Source organism: Seriola lalandi, unplaced genomic scaffold (assembly GCF_002814215.2).
Source record: "Seriola lalandi dorsalis isolate HSWRI2012SDOR001 ecotype SW California unplaced genomic scaffold, Sedor1 jcf7180002054272, whole genome shotgun sequence".
Lineage (NCBI taxonomy): Eukaryota > Metazoa > Chordata > Actinopteri > Carangiformes > Carangidae > Seriola > Seriola lalandi.
In genome coordinates this window covers 379,727-397,067 of record NW_019524825.1, presented here as the reverse complement: position 1 = coordinate 397,067, position 17,341 = coordinate 379,727, and the positions used below count along the sequence as shown (strand labels likewise).

Here is a 17,341-nt window from a genome sequence, read left to right as displayed (position 1 = left end):
ATGAAAACAAGAAGAACCTCTTTTTAATCACGTACTGATTTAACCATTGCTGGATCCACCTAACAGATAGGCATTGTCACCTGACAGGGATAAATATCTATCATAATGTATCATAATAATATCTATATTCATCGCAACAGTTAGAAGAGAAGACTTTCAGATGAATAGCAAAACGTCTTCAATCAGAACTCCTGTACGGTGATTAGGATTTAACTTTTTTTAGACAAGAGGATGGCAGATTTTCAGAACAACGAGGGGCCCCACGCATAACAATGAGGAATTGTATTAAACTGGCCATGGTTTACAGACAACACAGACATCACATGGCCCCACTTCTGCATGAGCTTGCTGCAAAACAACATGGACCCACATTTTCATCATTGGAAGTACCTGGGAACATATTGTTTATTAAAATGATCTAATTTGCCTAGTAATCCTAGTTTCCAAATTCATATGAAAGCTTCTTTCTAACCAGAACCACGGACCTGAGCAAATACGGACTGAGCCTGTTTGGGTAACTATTGCAATGACTTATTTTCAATGTATTTCCTGCTTCTTTAAAGCACTCTTGCCTTGTTGATGAATGGTTCTGTATAAATAACCTTTCCTTAAGGGGAGGTGTGTTGGCATGGCCCCAGACCAAAAAAAAAAAAAGGTTCTCTCTCCTGACGTCTTTGGAAACAAATAACTTGCTAGATCAAACTCTAAGTCTAAGTGATTAAGTTAGGGCAGTAATGTGATGTAGAAGCAAACATGAGATTTAAATTAAGATAGACCATGGGTTGGTTGTCACGTTGCTGACACGTGTAAATGTATAGAGTGTAAATGGTGGTTTCATTATTTAAATCTTTGTCTGTCTTTAGTTTTCTAGACAAAACAGTATTGGAAAGGGATTTTTGATTTATATGCATCATAGAAATGTTTTGCTGCACCTCTTTGTAATCAATAAAATTATAATAATATAGGTACAAAACATTTACATTTTACACTAATAGCATTTACAATAATACAGGATCCGTTCTAAAATTTATACTTTACACAAACTATGTCTGTATATATATATATATATATATATATATACATATATTTATGTATACATATACACACACATACATATTTATTTATTTACTTTTTTTTTTTTTTTTATTAATTTCGTTTTACACATTATGTCTATTTAACTCCTCTTCAAGGTAAAAATCACAATGTCTGCAGAATAATTACCTCAGGCAACAGGTGAGCTGGAGGAGTGTAATGTAATGTAGTGTAATGTAAGTTACACACAAAAGCACAATTTGTAGAATACTTGATTTGTGCTATTTGTTTTCTCTCTGTGAATTACAGTCAGTGTTTTGCTAATATATCTCAAAATTAAGACCACGTTTCCCTTTGTTTGTCAAAACCACATTGCTGTACCTCGGGTTTAGTAATCTTGTTTCCGACCTCTGGATCACAGTCAACATCTTTGATTTGTTCAGCAATTTAAACTGAATGAATTAATGAATTTAGTCTTCTAACGAGGCTGAGAATTCAGTGACAAATGGAGCTAACTTAATTTGTAATGAAAGAACAGCTGTATCTCTGTTCTATGCTGCACAGCTCCTCTATTTGGCTGAGGCTGCCAGAATAATCAAATCTTCCTGCTTTATAGCATCTATAAAATATCCCCAAGTTAATGCAGTAATGATTTATCAATGATTAAATGCCACACACAATTAAAAATACTGCCCACAGTCTAAATGACATTTACCAATTATATGGTTAATGCAGTGTATAGACATGTTTAGTAACTCGGCAACACATTTCCTTTATGATGCTGTGTTTTTCAATGTGTTCTTCATTCAATCACTCCAGTCTATTAGTGTAACTTCATTTCAAAACTATATTTATTTAGGTGGTTTCATCATTCAAGTAACATTTACAGCTGAATAACTGACACTCTCCTTTGATAACACACGTGGTCCAAAGTAACAGTTTTTAACTAATAAAAGTTTTCGTTTTTGCACAAATTTCATTAAAATTAGTTTTTCAAAAAGCTGTCAGACTTTCCTCTGAGAACATCACTGCACATTAATACCATGTATGTTTTTTTTTTGTTTTTTTTTAGTTTGTTTTTGTGAAACTCATCACATAACTAACAACTGAATAATTATCACGACTACTACTCAAAGACTGAACGTTAAGTTTACAGTCTGAAGCAACAGAATAACACTGATGAACCACTTGAGGGGACAAAATATGAAACAAAGAAGTAAATGGACAGTGGAGGTTATGAAACTGTTGGAATGGCAGTAAGTTTCAGAGGCCATTCAGGCCATGAAGTTAAGTCAACCACTGTATATTGAAACCGAAAGTTCAATAGTGATCTTTCACACTAAATAATCTCACCACAAGTTCCATTCAGTAACTACTCTGGAGCTTTTGACTGTGTCACATGACCTTCCTCACCAGATGGAGTTGCCATAGAACTGTCAATGTTCATATTTACATTTCTCTAACCACTCACATCATCCACTTTGCCTTAAAGTTGAGACTGAAGGTTCACTCTTGTGGTGAGATTATATGAACAACCAGTATATTCTTTTAAGATGAACTTTAGTGGCCTCTCATTGCTTGTTAAGAGGAAGATTATGAGTTAAAAACAGTTGATAGCAGTGTCAAAAGCTGCTGGTTTGTGCATCTATCCAACTGGTCCTCCTTGTTTCACACAGCTGATTGAGTCTCACTGCACACATAAATGTTACTGGGCCTCACTCTCCTGCGGCTCCTGCCTGGCGCTTTTGGACACAGTCTGCAGCTTTTGGGAATGAACTCCTGACAGGCCTCCCTGAACTTTCTGATCCTCCAGCAGTAGATGACGGGGTTAAAGACTGTCTTCAGGTAGCTGAGCCACAGAGCGCCTATACTGATCGGGTAGAAGACCGAGCTGTAGTAGAACTGCCGGCTGAACACGGCCAGCAGGCTGACAACAGTGTGCGGCAACCAGCACACTGAGAAACCAACAAAGAGGATGAGGATGGTAGTGAAGGCTCGTGTCTTGAAGCTCATGTCCACTTTGACCTGAGGGGGGCGCTGCAGCCCAGTAAGTCTCATTTTGCTGACTTGGTTGAGAGCTGGCAGACAGGAATGCTCACTGGTGTGGTTGTGGATGCGCAGGGTGTTGCGACGCACCGTGTTCAGGATGCACATGTAAGAGTACAACATGACAGTAAATGGTACAAAGAATACTGCAACTGCTAAGAGCACTGTGTATCCACGGTCTGCCAGAGACTCACTATATCCCAGGACACACTGCGGCGCCCAGGCACCGCCAATACCTGCCGCACCAGTCCTCCACCCGACCACAGACGGCAGGGACACACACAGGCTCAGCACCCATGAACCTGCAATCAGCAGTTTAGCTCTGTGTGGGGTCAGCTTGTCCTGCCGCTGCACAATGATGAGGAATCGGTCCACACTGATTATGAGGAGGATGGACACCCCCTCCAAGACGAACAGCCAGTACAGCATGATGGAGGCTCGGCAGAACCCGCTCCCAAAGCTCCAGTCAGCTGTGGCCACAGTGACTGCAGTGAAGGGCATGCAGAGCAGAGAGAGCATAATGTCCGAAAAGGCCAACGTAGCGAGGAGGAGATTGATAGCAGAACGCATGGCAGGTTTCTGGTAAACAATCAGACACACAATTGCGTTGCCGAGGAAACCAATAGTAATCATGAAGATCATTATGGCTGCCAGGGTCACACGCAGAGTGACTGATATGAGAGGAGTCGCAGCTTCCGATGGCAGGCTTTCTGCTGTTTCCTCCACATTGTCCGGCTCCATGAAGTCACACTCCTCCAGCAGGCTTTCATTACAAAAAGCCATAGCAGCGATTATCAGGGGATATCAACCCGAGAGAAGCTGTGCATGGCTGATTATTATTGTGGTACACATATTATGTTGTTTTTGACCAGTTGGTCTTCCATGGTGAAATCTGAGAGAGAAACAGAGGAATATCCACATAAGGCTTTTTCAAGAATATTTAGTGAAACAGCAAGAACACCTTTAACTTTCAGGAAATGAGCAGGATGGATGTTGACGTGAATTAACAGTGCATCAAATTTATGTGCTGTCTGTCTCTTGAAGAGCCGCAGTAAACATAGCATAACCATAAAAAAAAAAACGGAGTGTCTCATTAGATAGTCAGATGAGTTCAGCTGCTCAGTGATCTATTACTCAGTGACAGTTGTAAATATGAAACAGAGGGAGGAGGAATGACGTCCCTGTGATGCTGAGGGAGTTTTGCACGACATACGGCCAACCCACAGACACACCACACTGAGAGATCACAAAGGACAGAGATGTGTTGTCACTGGCCTGAACAAGGTTAATGTTTAACAACTGAGCTGTAATATTTCACACATGAATAGAAATACACACATTTACACAATACAAGTACAGTAGAGTACACACCCATGGTATGATTGCCTGTCTTCCCTTCACCTCAGACTCTGATGCAACCTTGGCAAAACAGAGAGGCATCTTCAGGACACGCAGGACAAGTCCGTTGCTATGGTTTCCACCTCCTGCTCCTAGTGGTGGAACAGTGCAAGTGTTAAAAGTGTGCAGAGGTTATTCTGGTGTTCAGGTCTCAGATACAGTCCTCCCAGATGGATCTGTACTTAGGAGCTGGGAGACAAGGAGACCCAGTCAGAGTTTTGATCCTCCATGTTTAATGCCTTTACAACTTACAGCGTTAATACATAGTTGTAGCAGGTATTTCAACATGCAGACATCTTGATTTTTAATAGCAAGAAAAGCACAAGTACTAACAATAACAATGACTCCGTTCTATTCAATTGTCTCAATAAGCCATGGCAGTGTGACAGTGAGTCAACATGAACACCAGGACCCTGAATATGGAGCAGCTAAACAAAATTACTCTAACGTGTGAAAATGTCTTCCATTAGAGAAGAATATGGATTCAGTGATTGTGCTGTGTAGTGTTCAAGGGTCAGAGTCTTACTATAATGTCTTATATACCCAAATACATGCTGATTCATCCGAGCCGGTAGAAGGGAATGATCTTAAAAGGGAAGGATCTTTTCAGTGATTGTAGCTACATTCTTGCACAAAATCCCTTACAGGCCACTGAATAGCATTGCTGGTTGTTGCCAAGGTAACAGGGTCACCAGTTCCATGGCAACAAGCAGCCTGTACTCTCATCCCCTTTACAAGTGTCTATGACAAAATATTTTCTGTGTCACATGCTTTAACACTTATGACTCAGGACATAGGACTTACACTCACAGTCAGATACTCCTGTACATTTTTTTTTTCAAACACACTTAGAAACATAATACAGTTTCACGTCATCTCCCTTTGATATAATCAATAAAGCATGTAGGCATTTGTTAAGTCAAATGAAGGAATAAATCAGCTAGGTAAAGAAAGAACAAAACAAAAATGAGGACAAGAGTATGAGACAGAAATCCAAAACGAATAGCTACATAATAATAAAACTACACATTTTGAATTCTAATACATTTACCATTCGAAATTAATGAGTAGGTGCAAATTATTTCCAACTGATAACCAGCTGATTTGCACTGCACGGGGCTCCTAGCTGCTTATTTCAACAAAAAATATGTGATTTTACTCAGCTCCTGTTCAGCCCAGGGACTGACTGAACAGGTAGCTAATGAGACTGGTGTGACAAACAATAACAGAGCAATATTACAGACTGAGGAAATCTAAATGAAAAAAAAAAATCTTATGATGAAGATGAATTTAAACAGGCCTTTATCCAGATACAGTTATAGTAAATGTTTATAAGATTAGATGATAGTATCAGCACCTCCATGTAGACTGTTACTGTTTCACGCTGTACTATGTAGATATGTGCGACACCAGAACCTATTTTTTCCTGTAGTGATAATTCATGGATTACATTTGGTGACAATGAGGAGTTTTTACAAAGCCTGTACAGTGTTCTCACGTTTACATTTGAGCTTGTTTCACTAGCACTCTCGTGTTTCACTACTCTCTCTCAGCCTGTCCGCATCACTAATCAAGGCAAAACAGGTCGATGCAAAATTTCAGATACATGACAGGCATCAAAGACGAAATGCCTGAATTAATTTCTCTCCATTGGGAAATCAGAGCAATAAATCAATGCATCATTGAGCATTAACCAGACATGAGTAGGCCTTACCTTGACCGTCGCATTTGACAGCAGCAGGTTTTATACTCGTCTTTTTGTCGAGCCAATCAGCTGGGTGAGCGTCCTGCTCTCCCTCTGCATGCAGTGGTTTTCCTTAAATATCCTACTTTGAACGTTTCACTGCCGTATCGATCGCCATCGTTCCGCCTGCGGATGATGCTGACGCCATAGAGCAGGTGGTCGCTGATTTAAAGGAGCAGTGTGGCAAAAAAAGAAAGAAGAAAAGACAGATAATCCATATGGTGTTACTCTTTTGGTGCTAAAATATCTGCACTGTAAAAACTCACAACTGCTTCTCACCTTATACTGTTAAATTTAATTTCGCAAAAAACATACGACAACGACATCAAAACAAATGATGACAATAACATAGATTATTGACAATTTACATACAAAGCAGGACAAACAACAGTACACTACTGAAAACTAAAAAACTGGTGGGTTAAAAAATAATCCAACCTTAACAGAACATGCACGGGTTTGGTTTGGGTTTTGACATTTATCCCAGAATGCTGTTGATCATTTGACCCAACCTGGTGAACTCTATCTATATTTTCATATTTAATAATATTACTACTACTACTACTACTAATACTACTACTACTAATAATAATGATAATAATAATAATGACAACAACAACAACAACAGTATATTATTATATTAAGAATTATTACTGTTGTGTACTCAGTAATGATTGAATGAATAAATAATTTCCCATAATAATGCAAACACACTAGACACCACTGTAAATCTGCATTGAAATCTGCCATTTTTTTCCCTGCCAAAAAGTGTTGTTATACATGAATAAAAATGTGCATTATATACAATTGACCTCGTGCTAGAGAAACTCCCAGATGGGGAGGCACTGCTTGGTGTAACTGATGTCAAACACAAACAAAGCGTTGAAACAAGAATCTACAGCCACCAGCGAAGAGTCTGTTTGGATGGCGTGACCTGAAATAACAGTGAAGGCCTGGCACATCAACATCTCATCCTCTCATCATCTCTCTAAACATCTCTATTTAGTGAATACATGACAGTGTTTGGAAGCATTCATGACTGCTCAGGACATAATGAATATCCATGGTGCTAATTTGAAAGATTGTAGATAAAATACCAGACAAATTTAGCCACCACTAACTTCAGTCATGCCCCTTGTATTTAAGAGCATTAGGCAGTGCTATCAGAAAAATCAACTCCAAATCAAATAGTTGGCCACTGAAGTCCAGTAATCACTACAGGGTTATCTGTGGAGGTAATTTAGGGTCAGAATGTCTGAAAGCAAACAATAACAAACCTTGAATGTAAAACTAAACCCATTAATGAGAAAAATTAAATTGTAAATGACACAAACAACAACAACAGTGTCTGAAGAAATGATATGGGCCCGCAAGCACCACCTGTTAGGACAGACGTAATAGATCCCTTCACTTTCTTCACATTTTGTTATGTTGCAGCCTTATGCTAAAATTGTTTACATTCATTTCTTTCCCTCAGTCTACTCGCAGTATCCCATAATGACAAAGTCAAAACTAAAAGAATTTTGGACATTTTTGCAAATTTATTCAAAGGAAATAAGAAGAATTCAGACCTTTTACTCAGCACTTAGTTGAAGCAGCTTTTGCACAAATTACAGTCTCATGTCTTCTTGGGTATGACACAAAAACCTTTGCACACCTGGATTTGGTCATTTTCTGCCATTCTTCTGTGCAGATCCTCTCAAGCTCTGCCAGGTTGGATGGGGACTGTGAGTACAAATCCATTTTCAGGTCTCTCCAGAGATGTTTGATTGGGTTCAAGTCAGGTCTGGCTGGGCCACTCTAGACAATTACAGTTGTTCCTAAGCCACTCCTGCGTTGTCTTGGCAATGTGCTTAGGGTCACTGACCTGTTGGAAGGTAAACATTGGGCCCAGTCTTAGGTCCTAACAATCTGGATCAGGTTTTCATATATCTGTACTTTGCTCAGTTCAGCTTTCTCTCAACCCTGACCTGTCTCCCTGTCCCTATGTGTCCTCCCATCCCCAAAAGATTTTCCACAATCCCCTAAATTTTTATGTCGACATAAATCTGATGTGAATAATTAGGGAGTCATAAAGCAAGCTAAAGTTAACTTAGTTTGTTGAAGTTAGTAGAGGTTGTTGTTATATGTTGTATAAACTCACCGATAAGCATGGTCTCGTCTGGGATTTCCTCTCTGAAATGTTTCTCCTCTGTGTCTCTGATGTGAAAATACAAAAGAGGAGATGAAACAACATAAACAGTTTAGAAGTAAAACTGTCAACACACATTGCTGGATTCTAACACCATCTTCAGGATGCCACTGAGTCTGTATGGAGCCAGAGACGGCTGGGCGTAAAGGTTTTTACTTTGCATTGAGTAAAAACAAACAAACAAACAAACAGACAATCAACAAATAAACAAAACCTCTAAAAAAAAAAAAAAGTGAAATATAATAAATGACCAGAAATATGCAGACATATGTGTCTGCATACTTTTATATACTTCTGATCTCCTTTGAATGGAAAATGTGAAATGCTTGTGACATAAATTTTCCATACCAGATTCAAATCAAAGCATATGATAACCAAGTGGAGAAGTGTGTTGTCTAGCCCTGACATTTCTAAAAGTACCACTTGATGCAAGCCTTATAATGTCCACACCTCTGAAGTTTAGCAGCTAATGCTGACCTGGTATTGCTCAAACTTTACAACTTTTGCAGCTAATATTGGCCTTAAAAATGCCCACGTTTGTGTGTGTGTACATGTTTTCATTTTATCTTAGATTTATGAAGACCAAAGTTAGCAGCTATTGTTACTGGCATGGTGTAATGGAGCTCACCTTGTAATGTCCAACAGCTAGTAGCCAAAGCTATATTTAGAGGTTAGGAGGAGCTTAAGCTATCTTCGTAATTGTAAGGTCCAGAAGTTAGCTTAGGCTCGCATAATATAAAGTTTTGCTAATGCTACCCTTGAAATTTCCAAAAATAGCAGCTCATGCCAGCGCTATACTGTGCAAAAGTTAGACCTTTAGCAGCTAATGCTAACCTTATAATGTCTGATTTATGTAAGTGACACGGCGTTACTTAGCTTCATGCAAGCCATGTTTTCCATAAATTAGCATGCGACTTAGAGGTCCCCATCTTATCTTAACATTAAATTTATTAAGACAAAAGTTAGCAGCTAATGTTACTGACACTGTTTAATAAAGCTTAATGCTAGCCTTTAAATGTCTAAAAGATTGGCAGCAATGCTAGCCATGTAATATTCAGAGTTTAGGATGAGTTAAACCTTTTGCACTGGAAACACTTGTCATGTTTTGGTATAATAACCTTCAATGTTTTTTGTTAAATAGAAAGAGATAAAGAATTTTGTTTCGGTTCTAATGTAAAACTATACTCTACTTTAATCTGAGCAACTTGGCCATTCATACTCACCATGGACTCCATTAGTTACAGGAATTGGCGGCCAAACACTTCCCTATTTTATGCTTTTGCTGATGTCATCCATGTCGTCACGGGTTATACCAAGTCTGTGGGAGTGATCACAAGTTTAATATACTGTGTTATTAAGTATTCGTCTGATTTGGAGAGATTATATACTTTGTTTACAAAATTATACAATGTCTTGCTTGTACTGTTGATGTTTACTGATTAAATTTACTTTTTGTAAATTAATCATTTTCGATTAGACACACTTAGACCCCCTGAATGAAGTTTGGGTCTGCCAAGGCTGATTGTTCAATAGAAAATGGGCCTATATAAGCAGTTGTTGCCACTATATCTGTGAGGGAAGGATGCCTGTGAAGGTAACTGTATTCGTGTTATGTAATGCCGAATGCAACTAACTCAACTTTAACTAAAGTAATCAACAGTACGTAGCAGCAGCAGCAGCATCATTTTGACAGGAAAAGACATGTTTAATGGCCAATGGCAGCTAAGGTAAAAAACTAAGGTTATTAATTTCATTGCATTTTACAAAACGTAACAGTTACTGTTTTATTTTCATTACATTTGTGATAGCCGTATCTGCATGAGTGACCCGACAGTGTTCATAGTACATCAAACAACCCACAATTATGAACCAGCATAATCAACCCAACAATGTGTTTACAGAAACTTTTGAGTGCATTATTTGTGAAGATCCACATTAAGAAAACACATACACAGTATGTAGGTAATTGTAGGTTTTGGATGCTGATAAATTTCACAAACAGCTATTTAAATGTTCATATTTACAAAATTTAAAAAAAATGCTAAATTCTAATCTCACAGGCCTAATATGGAATCTGTGAAATAGTAACATTTAATTGACATGGGATCAGTAAATATGCATGAATTATTTTCTCCAGGAGATGGCAGCATTGTACCTTTTATATGCACTTGGCACTTGTGGTGGTATGTTTAGGTATTTATAGGTATAGGTTTAAGGTTTTTTTCTTTTATGTTTTTAATTCAGTGTTATTTAAAGTTGCAGCGCCTCTTTTTGGAGCACCAGACATCCATGATAGTAATAAATAGTTACAAACAAGTATACTGATATTCCTCCACAGGTAATTATTTAATTTAATTAATTTATAAAGAAAATCTGTTGTATTTTCAATGTTCACACACTCACAATTCATTCACACACTTAGTATGCAGGCTGAGACTCTTTTCATGGGCATGCTTGTCTAAATTGGCATCATGCCCATGTGTTGAACATGCCCATCAAACGAGTTCCACTCCACCGGTCTGGCACATGCATGCTCGTCACGTTCAGTGGCACCCACACAACAAGCTTGCTAGTGAGAGAATTCATTTCCCTGTCCATTATTCCACAGATGTTTGCTTTAATTTCTTCCTGATGGAGAGACTTTGGTACTCCATCAAAGCAAACACAGTCAAAGAGAAAAATGTTCACCACGAAATCAGAATATTCAGATGAGAGGAGAGAACCCACACATGTAACAATATTGACTGAGCCGTGTACAGATAATTGTGTTACATTTAGAGGGGAAAAGACACACATTTTAATATAGTCCCATGCAAACGAAACAGCTCTGACATTACATCCACCTCTAATGCGTATTTTGGGTTCTTTTATTCATGCACGCCCCTTCTTCTGACTCCAGGTATATAGAGTTATGTGTCTCACAAGGTTCGATTCACACTGAGGAGGCCATGATGTGTTAATCAGTGTTAGACTTTAGTGGTTAGCCAATCTCCGCTATGTGAAAATAATTAACACCAAACAGTGGGGACTGATAATGTGCAAACCACAGTAAAAATAGTTCCAGATGAAGACTTTTCTGTTGTTAAATAATTTGTTGAAAGAGTTCAGGTGTGTGTCTATTGTATATGACCGTGCCTGAGCTGCGAGACACAAACAGCAATCATTAAGGGAGGGATTATCAAGCAATAATTGCTTTATGTAATGTACTTCTGAAAAGGGCTTTAAGAGCAATTATGAGCAATTATATTAGCAGTTGTTATGGGAGGAGGTAATAACATCTTTAGTGTGTAGCTGCAAACAGCCACTGTTTCAGTGATGCAAAAAAAAAAAAACAATTATCACTCAATTTTAATAGAACACACGTGTACAAGCAAAAACCAACACAGACGCATACTGCACTTTGATGTGAGCAGAGATGTTTCTGAAGTGTTTTTGGGGCTCAGGTTTGGATACTTTGGGTACTGTAACACCATCAGATCGTAGCTTCACATCCCAGCATTGATATTCAGAAAAGGCACCTAGCAACGTGTGATGACAAAACCCCTTTAAAGGGCTTCTTATCCCCCACCAATTCCAGCCTTATCTCTCATCTTTACATCACTAAGCTTTGAGGGGATCACACTGCAATCCTGGAAGCTTAGGTTTTCCCTCCCCTTTTATCAGTCGACTTTTGCAGCTCGATGGGAATACATCATGTGAAGAGCCATCAGTGGGTGATGACAGTGAGCTGTGGTACCACCTGTCCAGCTCTATGTGATACTATTGTGATATTACTGCGAGATCATAGAAGTCTTCCATTGCATTAACATTGTGTTCTGTCCGATATCTAGACTCTGATTGGTTTGATTGACAGAGACGGAAAACTGCGTATGTCTTTTATCATTTTCACATTGAAGTCACCTGATGTTGAAGAGCTCAGCGCATCTCTCCAAAGGAAGCAATAATCAGTCAATAAAAGTCAGTAACAAGTGTTTTTTTCTGTATCATCATTGCCTGGTGAAAACATTGTTTCTGTAAAATGTCAACTTGGCTGGAGCTAAGAAGTGCACCTCAGTTTCCAGTGTCTTTGAGGTCACCTATATGAGTTCAAACAATAACAGCAGAATCCTCTCAGATTTTACCATCGACGTGTCCTTGTCATATCTACTTGTGTCCTTTCAGTCTCTTTGAAGATCGAAAACTGACCTGGAGTGACCACAGCTGTATAGGCTAATGTTTAAAGACCCATTCAAACTGCCCACTCATACAGGAAGACTGCTATTTATAACCACGAGGCCCAAGTTTCCTTTAAATGCTGCCAATGTTCATCAAAGACACACACACACACCTTGCACACTTTCTGACATGTTTGTGTGACTGCCTACACGTGTTTTAATAGTAGGTATTATAGGATGCATGTTTCTCCAATGAGGATAGAAATCCATAAGAACAATTTAATCATGAATCAGATTAAGAGTGACAGAGTTACCTCAAATGCGTGTGCCAGTCACCCATTTGTTTTCATAAGACCGGATGCCAAAAATACATACACAAATTGTAATTACAAGTGTAGCAGTTGCAGTAATGCATTAACTTCCAGGTTTATGTTTATTCCTCAGTTTTCTGTCTGGTTTGTCAGCAGCTGCTGTAGCCTACCAGCAGACCTTTGACCTCCCTCCCAGTTTCACTGCAACTACAGCTTCTCCTTGACTCTTTCTCTGACTCCTGCTATTGTTATCAATGAGATTTTTGTTCTGTAACATCAGCACATGTATGTTTCTGTGTGCATTTATTATTGTGCATTGTTGTGTGTTTGTGGGCACGGATCAGAGACGGAGAGAAGAAACACAGATTGTTTTTCATAGCCAGCGTCCCAAGCTTTCTGCTGCCTATCTGCCAAACCCATCATCTGTGGCAAAAGATCTGCTGCCTCGTGTCACTCCATCTCGCTGTCACCTTGGCAACCGCTGCCGAGGTGAACTGCCAGCTGGGATAGCCGACCTCTGTTGGCTGCGTTCCACAGAGCTGCAGTCCACAGCACTGCCACAGGATGTATGTGGTTGGACTGATATGCAGTATAGCACACAGAAATGGAAAAATTAAAATTTCAAAAACAGGCTTATGTGATGCGTCGATCACTTTCAGTAGTCAACATAGTTTCATACAAGTGGGAGATATAAAACTGGGTAATGGCGTTGTTTAGTGACAGAATTTTGGTTTATGTTACAGTAAATATTGGGTTGAGTTCACATAATCAAGCTGCTCTGACAGTAACTAGTAAATATTAGAATTTTTGAAGAATCTGCCACTTATTTTTTCAATTAGTTGTTTTGTCCGTAAAATGACAGAAAATAGTGAAAATGCCTTTTGTAATTCTCCACAGCTGAAGTGAACTATCAAATATGGCAACGAAAATCATCAAATCTTTGCATCAGAGAGTATAGAACCAGCAAAAGTTTAGCGTCTTTGATTAAACAATTGATCGACTATCAGAGTCGCTGTCAAGGACTTCTCCGTCAATCAACGAATCGATTAACTGACAAGTCTTGTGTGTGTGGGTGTGGGTGTGGGTCTGTGTGTGTGGGGAACTAGTAATGATGGTCATCTCACATATATGAACACAATTTTCCCTTATGTCAGATTTATTAAATAATTAGTCTATTCCATGAAAATAAACACAGTGGAAAAAATAAATAGTCCAAATCATCACACAAGAATACACAGCAGACTTGTACATTAACTCAAGGGAATGTTTTTGCTAATTTCAAAAAAAAGAAGAGGATGTTTCCTATGAAGGAAAACACAATACTGGAATCATTTCTGCTCTTTGAGCATCTTTAACTGTGTCACAACATAAATCCACTGACACACAACACAAATGTGAGAAACACCTTTAAAGGAAGATAAATTATTGCTTATTAAAAAACAACTTAATGCTGAATAAAGCCCATTAAATCAATGTCTTCCATTTAAAAAAAAAAAAAAAAAAGTAGATTACAGCCCGGTCTAAGCCTGTGGGACATTAAAATCTGCAGCATTACAAGGGAACTTATATTATTAACAGCACAGAGAGATGTAAATAGCTTTGCCTGTTTGAACTTCTTGGCTTTAAAGCGTTTGCTTTTTCTCCGTAAGCTGTGATCTTTCAGTGAAAATTGCCTTTAGAAGACTTAAAAATGGTTTTCTATTCAAATTTCAGCTAAGATTTTAATTTTCTGTCCCAAAGGCTGATTCATATAGTGCAGAAAAATACTCGACAATGCATAAAAGTAGACATCTGTCCTGCTCTGAAATGCACACACACTGGATAACATTATTGTGGATCAACGGACATATGTACTGTAAGAAAAGTTAACCAAATATTCTAGTCATTCGGGGGAAACGTCTCTCTAAAAATCTATTCAAACACCTCACGTTGGTCAGATTTCTCTTCCGTCATTTCGTTTCAGTTATTTTCACGTGTCGCTGTACATCCTCTTGCAGTCTATGGAGGGTGACGGTGTATCAGGACCCATGCTTCCCACCTGTGAGTATGTGTCCTCCGGGGTACGTGGGAGTCCAGGTGGCGTCATGCGCTTCTCTTTCTGCCTGCGGTTGCAGAACCAGACCCTGACCACCTCCTTCTCCAGCTGCAGAGTGTCCGCTAGAGAGTTGATCTCCTGCGCGGAGGGTTTGGGACACTTGAGGAAGTGGCTCTCCAACGCGCCTTTTACGCTCACCTCGATGGATGTGCGCTTTTTCCTCTTCCTGCCCTGGGTGGCGATCTTATCGATGCTGGTCGGGCTCCCGGTCGTGGAGTCGGCCTCCTCCAGCCATTTGTTGAGCAGAGGTTTCAGCTTGCACATGTTCTTAAAGCTCAGCTGAAGCGCTTCGAACCTGCAGATGGTGGTCTGTGAGAACACGTTGCCGTACAGGGTGCCCAAAGCTAAGCCCACGTCTGCCTGTGTGAAACCCAGCTTGATCCGCCGCTGTTTGAACTGTTTGGCGAAATGCTCCAAGTCGTCGGACGTCGGGGTGTCCTCGTCTGAGTGTGGCTCATGGTTCACACCGTGATGCTGGTGAAGGTGCGTGTGGTGATTGTGGTGGTGATGGTGATGATGCTGGCTGCCGTGGTCCAGCTCTGGGGACTCCCCGCGCACGAGCCCTGGGTGCATGAGGCTCTGTCCGGCGTGTGAGCTGAGCATCCCGTTGACTGTAAACCCGCCTGGCTGGGAGTAAATGAGGGACTGCTGCTGCTGCTGCTGCTGCTGCCCCTCTGTGATGCTGATGTGCGCTGCGGAGGTGCCTCCCCAACTCCCCGGGTGCGATTGATGGGGTCCCAGATGTGGGGACCTGTGGTGCAGAGCGGAGCCTGAGTGGAGGTCCTCCCTGCCGCCGTTTCTCTTCACCTCTTGCGGCTGGGAGCTGGGGGGCCACGGAGAACCGGCCTCGACTGCTGCCACCGCGGCTGCGGCTGCTGCGGCTGCTGCGTGAGGCAACGATGTCATCCACTGGTGAGCATGGCTTAGCATGTGCCCCCCGTTGCTTGCCACCATGGCTCCCTGCATGAAGTCACTCTGCACCATCTTAACTGAAGGGTCCCCTCTGTATCCACTAGAAACCGTGGTCACAGCGGTGCTGCCCGGCTGCATGCCACCACCCCTCCGATCAGAGTGAAGGACCGGCCCGGATAAAATCCTGCTGCTGGCTAGGTATGGACTTGAGGTGGCTGTTGCCATCCCCCAAAGCATATATCGTTATTTGTATTTCTCTCTTCTGATGTTTGATTAAAGTCCCACTTTATTCTAATCCATAGCCTAAATAAAGTCAGTCTATATCAGCATGAGCGAATTTTTTTTGTGCTAGTAGTAAAAAAAAAAAAAAAGTGTCAAATCACTCCATGGAGGCTTAGGTGATAATTTTAGTTACATTGAAGCTTGTGAGTGCTCAGACATGTGTGGCAAAACATACTTTGTTGCGCAGTCCTGTGCGACAATAAGATAGTTTTCAAAACTTTTGTCTGTCCCGTGAGCTCCGCCGTGCGTAATCCACAGACCTGATGATACAGAACACCTTCTTTGCTCCGTGACAAACCGAGGAGCTGTTAGACCGCTCACGTGTAGCTCGGTTCTCTGATATTTGGGGTTTGAATGCGATAAAAATGAGAATGACAAAAAAAAAAAAACTTTAAAGCCTCTGTGGTCCTCTCAGTTGTTTCTCTCTCTATCCATCTGCTCTATCCGGTGCGTCCTCTACGGAGCGAAGGAGACGAGCATGTGTTTACGTTGTGCCAAGGCTGCGTATACCCCCTCCATCTCCATCCAATTACAACTGGAAGACTCTGCAAAGCTCCCGCTGATTGGACGCACAGCCGGAGAGGAGCTAGTGCGTCTCGCAGTGCAGCCTCGGGTGCACAAAGTTCTTGCTGCAGGAAAAAAAAGCAACAGTATGCTCGAAAATATTACAATAGAGAAAAAAAAATGACGCACACTGAATACTCTGGCTGTGGCTTTAAGCACGCGCAAAGCATGAATTATCTGAGAGTAAGGAGTGGGAAAGCGTTCAACAAAACGCCTCCTCAAATAGCCTATAAAATATCGAATGTATTATTTATTGTTATTAGCCTAATATTGTTTATTATTAATATTGTACTTCTTTAACCAATTCTGAGATTATAAAGTCATTAAAGTTTGTTAAAATAATGCCTTACAGTTGTGAATTATCTCTTTTATAATAACGCAGTGCAGCGAGGCCTGTGTCAAGGATACTCAAGTCGGCTTTGGGTAAACAGGGGGTTTGTACGCCTCTTGCATCTTAATGCGCTATCCTTTTCATATGGTAAAGGGAAAAGGCCACAGTGGCGTGACGCGCCGCTCTGGCGAGCTCTGAAGGTGCACAAAACCAGCCAGCAGTTTGATTTTTTTTTTTCCATCCACAGGAAACACACCAGTTTCGGTGGGATGTTTCCATGC

General features: G+C 40.4%; 2 protein-coding genes across 2 annotated transcripts; both read right to left on the bottom strand.

The window, feature by feature from the left end:
- Positions 1–1,865: 1,865 nt before the first annotated feature.
- gpr45 (G protein-coupled receptor 45) lies at positions 1,866–6,380 on the bottom strand. The gene is made up of 3 exons (XM_023405330.2): positions 6,191–6,380; positions 4,450–4,568; positions 1,866–3,970 (listed from the first exon to the last, which is right to left on the bottom strand). The coding sequence occupies exon 3, from the start codon at positions 3,859–3,861 to the stop codon at positions 2,701–2,703; it is 1,161 nt and encodes a 386-aa protein (XP_023261098.1). The 5' UTR covers positions 3,862–3,970; positions 4,450–4,568; positions 6,191–6,380; the 3' UTR covers positions 1,866–2,700.
- Positions 6,381–14,011: 7,631 nt separating this feature from the next.
- Positions 14,012–16,983, bottom strand: pou3f3a (POU class 3 homeobox 3a). The gene has a single exon (XM_087173703.1). The coding sequence runs from the start codon at positions 16,118–16,120 to the stop codon at positions 14,846–14,848; it is 1,275 nt and encodes a 424-aa protein (XP_087029829.1). The 5' UTR covers positions 16,121–16,983; the 3' UTR covers positions 14,012–14,845.
- Positions 16,984–17,341: the final 358 nt, after the last annotated feature.